This window comes from Populus nigra, chromosome 14 (genome assembly GCF_951802175.1).
Source record: "Populus nigra chromosome 14, ddPopNigr1.1, whole genome shotgun sequence".
NCBI lineage: Eukaryota > Viridiplantae > Streptophyta > Magnoliopsida > Malpighiales > Salicaceae > Populus > Populus nigra.
In genome coordinates, this window is record NC_084865.1 from 2,119,638 (window position 1) to 2,133,212 (window position 13,575).

Below are 13,575 nucleotides of genomic sequence, written 5' to 3' on the forward strand. Positions count from 1 at the left end.
AAGGCTTATAGTTGTATGTATTTATAGTTCGACTCACATATGTGAGCCTATTTGGGGTGTTTCTTCTTCCTTCAGTGTGCTTTATTAGTTTCCACTATCTCGGAACTGTAGTTTCCATATACTTTTGTGTGTATTTTAATCCATTATTACAGAATAAAAGGTTGTTTGCTTAAAATTTCATTTTCGTTTATGTCTTTGCCTTAATCAAATTCTGAAAAAATACCTGTCATCTCACATTATGAAGTTTCCCTGATCGAGCCATCAGCGGAAGCTTTACCTCCGCATGCAAGTTTGTGTCCATGTATACATTCTCAGTTTTACAAAACCAAAATTTCCAGTCTATAAGCAGAGCTACATCTTCAAAATTTCAATTCCATCACCTTGCACTCCATTATTTCTAACAACAGAACCTTTATTTCTGCAAAAAGGAGTCCTGGGAAAATGAATTCTGCAGAAAACACCCCTGGCTCTCCTTTATACCTACCTGGTTGCAATACTTTAGCGATATGAACTTTTCTATTTAAACATAAATCTTTTTTCATTTTCTATAACAGAAATGCCGAAACACCATCATAAAACGAAGCAAAAGGTAATTTAAGAAGTAGAGTTGCATAAGCACAATTACGAAAATGATTTTGCATTTACCTTCATATGAAAAAAAAAAAATACCTGAGTTTCACTAGTTTCAGCATTACAGGAAAAATAGGGTAACCAGATAAGAATGTCTGCGAATACTTTGTAATGCCCAATTTATGCTGGCAGCATCCTCGGCTACGTAATAAAATAAACAACAATAAGGCCTCAACCATCATTGTGAATAACAAGCTGTACTAAGATGCCCTGCTCTTAAAATTTAACAGTGGCTGGAGCAATATGTACTAGTTGCCGGAATTCAGCTTTTGAAGTTCTTAAGTTTTGGCCAGCACATTCAACAAAACTCACCAAATGCAGCAGCTTATAGCACTGCATTTACGCGCTGAATCAATGTACACGACTATGTTCACGATCACACTGTATTTACACGTAATATTCCTGGCTTTACAGTTCCTCCTAATTAGCCGGATCCACCACTTGTCAGTTTGCCTCTACTTCCACCAATTATCCCTTCAGTGCCAAGCCCTCCATAGTGTCATTCTCCACCACGGCTGCTGCTGTTCGTAATGGACCTTAAGATCACTGTTACTTCGAAGCCAGCATATATATGGAATATATGTAAATGGTAATAGTATGGCTTCATATATAAGTACATAAATAAAAGTTCATGCATGCAAAATGGCCTCTCATTTCCTTTCATATTTTTCATGGCATGCAAACCGCCGAGGATTTCAGTTATTTGTGTTCTCTCTTGAATTTTCATATGAAAATAATGTTGGTAAACTGTTTCAAGTAATATGAATGGAGTTATGCTTAATATGGTTTTCTGTTGAGATGCTTGTTTCAAACAACACCATTGACTGTCCTTTATACCGGGTTGCGATACGAACTTTTCGGTCTAAACAGAAATATTTTGCATTTTCTATAGCAGGGTTTGATGCAAAATATGCTGAAACACCATAACAAAACAAAGCATCAGAAAAGTAATCTAAGAAGCAGAGTTGCGTAAGCATGATAACAGAACAGATTCTGCATTTACCTCCACAGGAACAAACTAACCTGAGTCTCCGTAGTTTCAGCATTACAGCAAAACTAGGTTAACCGGATAAGGATATACATGAAACCTTCGTAATACCCATATTTTATGCTGGCAGCATCCTCTGCAAAAAAAACTAAGATAAACCACAAGATCTCAACCAGCATCATTGTGAATAATCAGCTGTAGCAAAGATACCCTACTCTTTAACATTTCTGATAGATATGGAAAAGAAATCAGCAGCAAAACACTGTGACTGACAATTCAACATCTAACTCTTTCCTTAATAAGCTTCCGTTGACGCCCTACTTCATTGATTCCTAAAATATTGACTCGAAAAATAATTTTTTTCTAAGAAAGGAAAATCATAATTGATATCATCCCTGTTGGAGAATCATAAAGGACTTGGTATAAGGAAAAATCATTAAGGATTTGAATAATTGTTCCAATCAGATAATGATCTGGTTACATGGAACAAACTAATAGATTGCCGACATATCATATTGAACACATCATCAATTACAGTTCCTAAAACAGAATGTAATGGTCCCAAACAGAAGCTAACTACATAAAGGTGAGAAAAAAATTAGTAGAAGAAAGGAAAGAGTAGTTGTGTGGTTTTATTTTTGTATCTAATTTTTGACACATCTGAATCTATCAAACTATTTAGCTACAGGTATGAAGACTACAACAAAATTTGCAGCCACTTCACATGAAAACTGAATTGAGAGCAGTGCTAATCTTAACCAAACACTGACGTCTTACTGCCTCGAATTAACATCCTCGGAACAAATTTCCATGACCACAGATAGCAATCAATATGGAATGTCGGTGGACTGACTTTATTCGAAATTTTGAGACATACCTGCATCTACCAAACAAATTAGGTAGACTCATGTGATGACTACAACTGCATTTGAAGGCAGTGAGATGAAAATTTAACAGCAGCTGGAGTAATATGTACTGGTTGCCTGGTTTCAGCTTTTGAAGTACTTGAGTTTTAGCAAAGCACATGCAACAAAACTCACCAAATGCAGCAGCTTACCACACTGCATTTACAAGCTGAATCAATGTCCACGACTATAAATAACAAATGAAAGATCACTGTTTCCACACCCCCATAAGCCTCTATTGCTTTCCTTGTCTGATTGTTCTAGGTCAGAGGTCACTGGTTTCTTGTTCTTATATTATTATACTATAGCATCTTCTCGTTTACCAATTTTGGCTTTGTTCATGATCAGACTGTTATTTTCCGTGGCAGCTTGCCATCTCCTGGCTCCAACACGTAATATTCCTGGCTTAACAGTTCCTCCTAATTTACCTGTTCCACCACTTGTCAGATTGCCTCCACTTCCACCAACTATCCCTTCAGTGCCAAGCCCTCCATAGTGTCATTCCCCACCACCGCTGCTATTTGTAATGGACCTTAAGATCATTGTTACTTTGAAGCCGGCATATATATGGAATATTTGTAAATGGTAATAGTATGGCTTCATATTTAAGCAGGTAAATAAAGGTTTATGCATGCAAAATGGACTCTTATTTCCTTTTATATTTTCATGGCATGCAAACCGCCAGAGGATTTCAGTTATTTGTGTTCTCTCTTGAATTTTCACGTGAAAATAATGTTGGTATACTGTTTCAAAATATGAATGGAGTTATGCTTAATATGTTTTTCTGTTGAAATGCTTGTTTCAAACAATATCCTTGACCGTCCTTTAAAATGGGTTGCAATTTGAACTTTTCAGTCTCAACAGAAATCTTTTGCATTTTCTGTAGCAGAGTTTGATGCAAAATATGCCAAAACACCATAATAAAACAAAGCATCAGAAAAGTAATCTAAGAAGCAGAGTTGCGTAAGCATGATAACAGAACAGATTCTGCATTTACCTCCACGGGAACAAATTAACCTGAGTCTCCGTTGTTTCAGCATTCCAGCAAAACTAGGTTAACTGGATAACGATATACGTGAAACCTTTGTAATACCCATATTTTATCCTGGCAGCATCCTCTGCAAAAAAACTAAGATAAACCACAAGAAGGCCTCAACCCGCATCATTGTGAATAATCAGCTGTAGCAAAGATACCCTTCTCTTAACATTTCTGACAGGTAAGGGAAAGAAATCAGCAGCAAATCTATGTGACTGACAATTTGACAACATCTAATCCTTTCCTTAATAAGCTTCCGTTGACACCCTTCTTCATCAATTCCTAAAATATTGACTCAAAAATTCATTTTTTTCTAAGAAAGGAAAATCATGATTCATATCATCCATGTTTGAGAACCAGAAAGGACTTAGTATAAGGAAAAATCATTAAGGACTTGAATAATTTTTCCAATCAAATAATGATCTGGTTACATGGAACAAACTAATAGATCGCCGACATATCATATTGAGAACCAGAAATTCATTTTTTCTAAGGAAAATCATCATTGATATCATCCATGTTTGAGAACCAGAAAGGACTTAGTATAAGGAAAAATCATTAAGGACTTGAATAATTTTTCCAATCAAATAATGATCTAGTTACATGGAACAAACTAATAGATCGCCGACATATCATATTGAGAACCAGAAATTCATTTTTTCTAAGAAAGGAAAATCATGATTGATATCATCCATGTTTGAGAACCAGAAAGGACTTCGTATAAGGAAAAATCATTAAGGACTTGAATAATTTTTCCATTCAAATAATGATCTGGTTACATGGAACAAACTAATAGATCACCGACATATCATATTGAACACATCATTAATTACAGTTCCTAAAACAGAATGTAATGGCCCCAAACAGAAGCTAACTACATAAAGGTGAGAAAAAAATTAGTAGAAGAAAGGAAAGAGTAGTTGTGTGGTTTTATTTTTGTATCTAATTTTTGACACATCTGAATCTATCAAACTATTTAGCTACAGGTATGAAGACTACAACAAAATTTGCAGCCACTTCACATGAAGACTGAAATGAGAGCAGTGCTAATCTTAACTAAACACTGACATCTTACTGCCTCGAATTAACATCCTCGGAACAAATTTCCATGACCACAGATAGCAATCAATAGGGAACGTCAGTGGACTGAAAATATTATTTGTGTAACTTTATTCAAAATTTTGAGACATACCTGCATCTACCAAACAAATTAGGTAGACTCATGTGATGACTACAACTGCATTTGAAAGCACTGAAGATGAAAATTTAACAGCAGCTGGAGTAATATGTACCGGTTGCCTGATTTCCGCTTTCAAAGCACTTCAGTTTTAGCCAAGCACATGCAACAAAACTCGTCAAATGCAGCAGCTTACTGCCTGCCCTTCATTTACACAGTGAACCTGCCCTTCATTTACACAGTGAACCAATGTCCTCGATTATAAATAGCAAAAGAAAGGTCAGAGTTTGCACACCCCATAAGCCTCTATTGCTTTCCTTGCCTGATTGTTCTAGGTCAGAGGTCACTGATTTCTTGTTCTTATATTATTATACCATGGCATCTTCTCGCTTACTGATTTTGGCTATGTTCATGATCACACTGTCATTTTCAAGCATTGATGTTGCTGTGGCAGCTCGTCATCTCCTGCCTCCAACACGTAATATTCTCAGCTTTACAGTTCCTCCTAATTTGCCTGATCCACCACTTGTCAGGTTGCCTCCACTTCCACCAACTATCCCCTCAGTGCCAAGCCCTCCATCTTCTATCCCCTCAGTGTCATTCCCCACCAGGGCCACTGCTATTCATAATGGACCTCAAGATCATTGTTACTTAGCAGCTTGCATATATATGGAATATATGTGAATGGTAATAGTATGGCTGCATATTTAAGCAGGTAAATAAACGTTTATGCATGCAAAATGGCCTCTTATTTCCTTTGATATCTTCATGGCACGTAAATGGCCTGATCGGATTTCCATTATTTGTGTTCTCTCTTGAATTTTTATGGAATATTAGTGTACTGTTTCAAAAAATATGAATGGGAATTATGCTGAATATGGTTTTCTGTTGAGATGCTTGCTACATGTTAAAGTCAAAAGACTCCAGGGGAGAGACAGTAATTTTTTAAGGTTGCATTAAGCTCAGGCTAAATTGCTGGATAAGTTGCATTGTCTTCAATCTGCTATAAAATGATATTAAATGGGAAAATGATAAGATATTAGAAAGAGAAAGGCAAAACAGATACTTAACCCTATATGAAAAATACAGCATGAAAAACTCAAAGTGTATTCTTCCTGGATGCAAAATATACACCTACAGCTAGCATATGCCAGAAACATAAAGAATAAAAACCCTAGCGGAAGATATCTAGTTTAGTTCTCCCCTGAATAAAAACAACTAGCAATCCTTGTGTTAGAAAAATTTTTCCTGCCTGTGATAAAATGCTAGACCCCACAAATCAGCCTAACATTATTGATTCTTGGGATAATTGAAAAAAAAAAACTACTGCATTTTAACTTTTCCGCTATAATTTAAGAAATAACACTGTCAAACAAAAAATTAAAAAAAAATTAGAGATAGAATTGCCTTCTTATATAATTTTTTTTACCAATGTTTTCCCTTTCCTTCCCTCCCTTTCCTTTTCAATTAGGGTTCTATAACCAATAGAAATCAATTTGGTTTTTTTTTTTTAGGGTTTTCAAAAATCATAAAAGGCTCCCACATCATACCTGTAAGCATATTATGTGCCAATAAGCATACCTATAATCATAACCAGTACGTTGAATTGAATCCAGCTGCACCTTCTTCGATTCGAGATTATCACAACATTCTCTGAGAGATTCTCTTGCCAAAATAAGGTTCTTCTCTTTTGATTGGAGCTCCTCAGAGCATTCCACAACTGATTTTTGGATGGGATATTTATGTTCCTTCATTGCTTTCAGCTCTTTCTCCCATTCTCCTATCGATAGTTGGACAGATTTCAGTTGCCTATCCTTCCCTTTAAGTTCCTCACTCCGGTCTTCAATGGACAGTTGAATGGCATTGAACTCCCTCTCTCTCGATTCAAGCTCTGTATCATATGTGTTTATTCTTCCTTTGATTTTATTGAGCTCCTCCTCTTTTGATTCAATTTTTCTGGCACAATGTTTCACATGTTGTCGAGCTGAATCCAATTTCTCTTCTTTTTGTTGAAGCTTTGCTGAGAGCTCTATGATAGAATCTTCAATCAACCTCAACTCTGTTTCTTTTGATTTGAGCTCTGCAGGGTGCCTATAACCACACCTATAAGCAAAGGCAGAGACAGTAGCATAGGCGTCATAAACTAGGATTGTAGAGCTTTGATCTCCAAGTTCTTGCTTGTTCAGACCCACATCAAGTAGTGTATCCAGCACCATTCGCACCACCAATAGTATCAGCAACAAATTCTCATTGGACTCGCACTTAGCATGGCCTTTTCAGAAAAACTCTTGCTTAGGATTTGTTTCAGACAAAAGGAGATCAAAATCTTTGTGTTCATTCTGAACTTGAAAATGTGGTGGTTGCCCCTTGTACTCATCAGTATCGGTAAAATACGGTTTGAATATGAAAAATCTAAAATTAAAAAGAAATATCAGTTGCTAAGTTTTAGGTTTTCTTTTAATTTCGGGTAATAATATGAGTTTAATGGTAATTAAATAAAGAATAATAGTAATTAAATAAAAAAAAAGAATAATAGTAATTTTATAAATAATTAGATATTTTCTATTATTGTCGTTCTTTTTAGAAAGTTAAGGATTAGCACCGGTGTAAAGTTACCAAAACAGGAAAATAAAATACCAGCAAATCTTGGAGTTTTTTTTATAATTATTCCTTGATTCTTTTCCCTTCCAAAAATTATTTTTACCGAGATTTACCGAGTCTTGGGTTTCAGTGACTTGCTTGACACGGTTATCATGAGATAATTTGTATTAATATTTTTTTTAGTTAAATTATATTTTTGAAATTTTTAAATTTTGTTTTAAATTATTTTTTTATATATTTTTATATCATTTTAATATATTAATTTCAAAATTAATTTTTTAAGTTTGATCTTTTTTAGGGTTTTTATTTATTTATTTATTTATTATCATTTGACATTGAATTGTTGGGTTTTGAATTTCTTGGTTTGTTATGTTTTTTTTTTTGTTGGATTATTCATGATTTATATCTCAAATCAAAAGTTAGTTGAATTAACTTGGGTTGACTTTGTTTTTTTAATTATTTTTTTTATTTTAATATTTTCCATTAAATTATTGATCCTTAAGCATGTTTTATTAAATACTATTTAAAAACAAATGTACGCATGATGGGTTATCTCGAATGTAGGGTAGTAAAGTTAACTAGAGTTGGATTGCATGTTTTCACTAAGTTTTTTTTTATTTAATTCTGGTATTTTTTATCAAGTGCTTTTTTTGAAGGTCTATTTTTTTCCCTCGATTTTTTATGAGTTTTTTTTTTAATTTCATCATTTTACATAGAATAATTTGCCCTTGAGTTTTGTCAATTTTTTCAATTTTTTTTCAATTTGATTATTATGATGGCGAATTGAGAAAGTTAACCTGAATTAGCTCATGGTTTTTTTAAAGGTTTTTTTAACTTTGTTTTGTTTGCTAGGTGCTTCTTTTGAATTTTTTTTTATTCTCATCTTATATTACGGGTTGTGGGTTTATCAAATTAGACCAAGTTGACTTGGATTTACTTTTTCAATATTATATTTTTTTTATTTTTAACATTAAATTATTAAATCTTAAACTTTATGATTTTTTTTTTTTTACATGTTGATTCAGTTTTATATCATGAGTTGTGCTTTTTATCATCATTTAAATATTATTTTTTATCTTGAGAGAATTTGAATAGCCCACAGCATAACATGTGCCACCGGTCTACTCAAACCAAAAATAACTAATCGGTGATAATGAATACAGTACTGGTAGCTTTCCCTTCAGGGCACTTTTATCCGTGCTGCAACCCCCCTTTTTTTATGTGAGCTAGAGAAGGTCACTATCCTTCTGACAGTTCTTCAAGTAGTTGAATATTGGATTGTTCTTGTGGTGGAGGGGAGGGTGGCCATGGTTTTCAAGAGCCTAATGGGATTCAGGTTGTTCAAAGTTTCGTCTCCTGACAGCATTAAAGGGTGCTCAGTATTGTAGGTGACCCAATATTTCTAGCATTTTAATGAGAAGCTTTAAGTAGTTGTATCTCAGATCCTTCAAGCTATCATCAAGAAGCAGTTGCTAATCAAACTTGCTTGGAATGCTTAAATTGCCTGGGAAAATTTTAATTTTGATCTCCACCTTGGATAACAGAGTGACTCTCAAGAACAGCTATTATTTCCAGAGCATTTCTGGATCAGTACTTTTCAAGAAAACATCAGAATGTTTAAAGCCAAGAAAACATCAGAATGTTTCGGAAAATGATTGTTAGAGCTGAATTATGAAGAAGAAAGGATAAATTATGTTTAATATTTCAGTGATAGCAGTAGCCCCAACATCTGTAACACTTCAATGATCAGCAGCCAAGAGCAGTTGTGCTTCTTCTTTTATGGACTTTATAGTTATGCACAATCAGGTACCAAAATGGATTTAAATGAACAAGGATCTTGCTCTGGCATTTAATTGTCTATGGCCTAATTAGTAATCAATCTGCTTTGCCGGATGTCTGAAAATGTAATAAAAATTGATTTTTAAATGATTTTTTATTTAAAAATATATTAAAATATTATTTTTTTATTTTTTAAAATTTATTTTTGATATCAGAATATCAAAAATATTTAAAAACACTAAAAAAATATTTGAATTTATAACAATATATATATATATATATATATATATATATATATATATATAGTTTCAATCTTAATTCCAAAGGGTAATAAATAGACATTGTAAGCTCAGATTCCTGTTTTTTACCTTGCAAGTTTAAAGGTGTTTTAATTTATGCCATAAACAAGCCTTGTTCTTGTCCACTACGTACAGCTACAATTTGACACTATTAATTGTGAACCTGCACCATCTCAAGAAATCTAACCACGTGTGAAGGAGTATTACTCAACATATTTAGTGCATGTCCTAAGCTTACTCTCCCCAGACCCCCTATATATACACAAACAAAGCGTCAAAAGAAATAGTTCTGTATACAGTCATGGCTTCTGTTCATTACCTCATGATCATAGCTGTCTTCATATTTTTTCCACTTTCATGCACTAATGTTGTCTTGGCAACTCGGCATCTTCTTCACCATGCTAAGGATTTGTCTCCGTTGCCGAAACCTAAATGGCCTCCTTTGCCACCTAAACTAACTCCCACACCACCTACATCAGCACCAACATCGCCATCCCCAGCTGAAACACCGCCCACACCTTCACGTCCACCGAAACCAAAACCAGCTCCTAGCATTCCTGTAATGACACCTTCCAATCCACCAAAACCAACACCTTCTCCTAGCGTTCCTGTGTTGACACCTTCCAATCCACCAAAACCAACACCTTCTCCTAGCATTCCTGTGTTGAAACCTTCAAATCCACCAAAACCAAAACGAAAACCATATCCTAGCATTCCTGTGTTCACACCTTCAAATCCACCAAAACCAACACCTTCTCCTAGCATCCCTGTGTTGACACCTTCAAATCCACCAAAACCAACACCTTCTCCTAGCATCCCTGTGTTGACACCTTCCAATCCACCAAACCCAACACCTGTGGAACCAGTACCGACGTAATTGCCACCACCAATCTCCATGTCACCACCAAAGGATGCAATGCCACCATCGACTAGCTCCGAGTCACCTCCTCTGCCTCACCCTGAACCGTATACATTTCCCACCATTCCCAAATTCCCACCTGTCAAGCAGTGGCCTATGCCAAAGCCATATAAATTTCCCACCATTCCCAAATTCCCGCCAGTCAAGCACTGGCCTTTGCCAAAGCCAAAATCATGGCCCACCATACCAAAATCATGGCCCACCAAGCCAAGAAAACATCAGAATGTTTCGGAAAATGATTGTTAGAGCTGAATTATGAAGAAGAAAGGATAAATTATGTTTAATGTTTCAGTGATAGCAGTAGCCTCAACATCTGTAACACTTCAATGATCAGCAGCCAAGAGCAGTTGTGCTTCTTCTTTTATGGACTTTATAGTTATGCACAATCAGGTACCAAAATGGATTTAAATGAACAAGGATCTTGCTCTGGCATTTAATTGTCTATGGCCTAATTAGTAATCAATCTGCTTTGCCGGGTGTTTGAAAATGTAATAAAAATTGATTTTTATATAAAAATTGATTTTTTAAAATTTAAAAGAACAAAAATTATATAATTTATATTATTTTTAAAGTTTGAAGATGTAAGTGTATTTTTCTCGAATTCTCTATCACGCCACCTATATTTGGTGTATTTTTTTTATTTTGGTACATCTTTTTTAAATTCATCCTTTACTAACAAATAAAAAACAATTAGCTTTTAATTAATATTAAATCATCCAAAGTTAAATTTTAAAGACCAAAATGAATTAGTAAAAAAATATACAGTTAATCTATAGTGTCATGTGAGATCGTGAACAATATTAGCTACAATTAAAAACCAATGTGTTTTAGTTTCTTACTTAATGTGACCAAAAAAAAAATGAATGAACACAAAATCAGTGTTTCGTTACTATCTTATAATAGAAAAAAAAATAATAAAAATAAAATAGAACAAGATAAAACATGATAATAATTTACAAGACTAAATGATTATATTTGTATCATTTTTTATTGATAGTAAACAAGATATAATAAAACATCGAGAAAGGGTCTATTATACATTTAATATATATTATTGTTTATCTTACATAGCTAAAAAAATAATTAAATATTTTTTTTCTTTATTTTATCTTGAATGTTCAAATTAATAATAATATAATAATTCTAGTTATAAAATCAGAACCGACTTAACAGTTAAAAAAATTAGAGTTGATTGTGCTTATCCATGATTTGAGCCTTGTTCAAAATAATAAATATTGTCTCTGAAAACATGTTATTTTTGTAATTTTTATTTTAAAAGTATAAAATATCACTTTAAAATTATCTAACTAAACTTATTTTTATTTTACTTTTTTATATAAGAGTTAAATCAATTCATGAAAAAATAAAAAAAATATTAAATATATAGTTGAATGATGCACATACACGTGACAAGAAATTAACTAGTATTAAAGAGATGGATTGTTAGTGTTTTATTAAATCTAGACAAGACATTTGATTTTACTTAATACATGTGAACCATATAATATAATTGATTCTTAAGGAGAGATTTACTATAAACTAAATTAAACAAATTAGAGAAATATATTTTCTCTTATACATGGGAATGTTGGAGGTTGATTTTATAAGCTAAAATTAGGTATGATTTAGTCTCATAACTCATCCTTTAAAGAATAAAAAATGGATCACCTTAAGAACCCAAACCTTCCACTTAGCCACGCCAAAAAATTAAGAACCCAGACTCCAAACCCAAGCCATCCATTCTTCTTTCTCTAATGAAAATGAAGCATACAAGGATAATGGTTTCAAGGATAATCTTTTTGTACCAATCATTTTTTTTTTCTATTCCTAATATTGCACTCATAATTATTAAACTTTGTCCAGTACAATAACAAAAAAAAAACTCAAGATTTAAAAGTTAATCCGAGTTAGATTTTTAATTAAACTAAATATAATATTAACTAGGTAAAATATAGCTGAATTAATAGAGTTTTTAATGACTTGGTTGACCCCACTCAACCTATTCAGATCAGCTCCAAGAAAAAAAATTATGTTATTTTAATATAAATAATTAACCCGGTGACCAATAAGTTGACCTAATAATCTAAGTTTTTTTTTTTGAATCAATTCTCAAATTAGATCTATTAAATATAATTATAAAAGTAATTTTAATTATTTTAAAATATCCATCTCAATACATTTTACAAATAATATTATCAGCTATCAATTTGGTGACATGCCAACAAGTGAAACCCCCCAACATAAAGCAAATGAATAATAAGTGAATTTAAAAAAATTCAAACTCATTATAAGGCGATGTTTGTTTCCCGGAATTCATTTTCCGGGAAACCACTTTTCAAACTTTCCTGTGTTTGTTTGCCACTAGGAAAGTTGGTCAACGGAAAACACTTTCCGGTCAACGGAAAACACTTTCTGGTCAACGGAAACACTTTTCGGTCAACGGAAAACACTTTCCAGTCAAAGAAAAATTTGTGTTTGTTTTCCGGAAAGTGGTTTCCGGGAAACCACTTTCCAAACTTTCATGTGTTTGTTTGCCATTGGAAAAGTTGGTCAATGAAAAACACTTTCCAGTCAAAGGAAAATTTGGCTTGGTTTTCAGGAAAGTGTTTTCCTGAAAAATTTGGGCGGAAAACACTTTCCGGAAGTTGTGAAAAATTTAGAAATGTCATTATTTGCTGATTATATCAAATTTGATCCCCAAACTTTTGATTGCTATATATAATTTGTTTTGAATATTTATTTTTCAATTTCTTCTCTTAAAATTTAATTTTTATATTAATTTTGGTCCTTATTTTTATAATTGCTATTTGCTTTTTCCTTATCATTTTTTTATTGAAATTTTTTGTCTATCAAATTTGATCCTCATTCTTTTGATTTTTACTTATTTTATTTAAAATAATTTATGAAATGTTAATTATTATTATTTTAATTTCTTCACCTTTTATTTTTTTTTAATTTTTTAGATTTGATCTCTATTATTTTGATTATTATTTATTTTATTTGAGATAATTTATGAAATTATATATTTTTTTTCAATTTCATTCTCATTCAACTTTTTAATTTGTAAGATTTGTTACTCATTATTTTAATAAACTTAAAAAAATAAAACATTAATAAGTTATTTTCCAGCTCATTTTCCATAATATAACCAAACACTGGAAAGTGTTTTCTAACTTATTTTCCATTACACTACCAAACATCGGAAAATACTTTTCCGGAATTCACTTTCCTGGAATTCACT

The 13,575-nt window shown here is 32.8% G+C and overlaps 2 protein-coding genes across 6 annotated transcripts; both read right to left on the minus strand.

The window, feature by feature from the left end:
* Positions 1-621: 621 nt before the first annotated feature.
* Positions 622-7,141, minus strand: LOC133673393 (uncharacterized). Of its 5 annotated transcripts, XR_009834976.1 has the most exons (3): positions 6,318-7,141; positions 3,521-5,739; positions 622-1,754 (listed from the first exon to the last, which is right to left on the minus strand). XR_009834976.1 is itself a non-coding variant. In XM_062094163.1 (2 exons), exons 1-2 carry the CDS (start codon positions 6,950-6,952, stop codon positions 5,334-5,336), a joined length of 657 nt encoding a protein of 218 aa, XP_061950147.1. In that variant the 5' UTR covers positions 6,953-7,141; the 3' UTR covers positions 622-5,333. The 5 variants fall into 5 exon arrangements, 3 of the variants coding, with proteins under 3 accessions (XP_061950147.1, XP_061950146.1, XP_061950148.1); XR_009834977.1 differs by having other exon boundaries at positions 2,496-7,141; XM_062094163.1 differs by having other exon boundaries at positions 622-5,355.
* Positions 7,142-9,808: 2,667 nt separating this feature from the next.
* Positions 9,809-10,312, minus strand: LOC133673284 (uncharacterized). Its single transcript, XM_062094027.1, has one exon. The coding sequence runs from the start codon at positions 10,310-10,312 to the stop codon at positions 9,809-9,811; it is 504 nt and encodes a 167-aa protein (XP_061950011.1).
* Positions 10,313-13,575: the final 3,263 nt, after the last annotated feature.

What these genes read in the sequence shown, in the direction of transcription:
- LOC133673393 (XM_062094162.1), bottom strand. Translation starts at nt 6,952, where the DNA reads ATGGTGCTGGATACACTACTTGATGTGGGTCTGAACAAGCAAGAACTT. An exon ending in CGTACTGGTTATGATTATAG is followed by an intron (nt 5,740 to 6,317) that starts GTATGCTTATTG and finishes ATCATTTTATAG; the next exon opens with CAGATTGAAGACAATGCAAC.
- LOC133673284 (XM_062094027.1), bottom strand. Translation starts at nt 10,312, where the DNA reads ATGGAGATTGGTGGTGGCAATTACGTCGGTACTGGTTCCACAGGTGTT.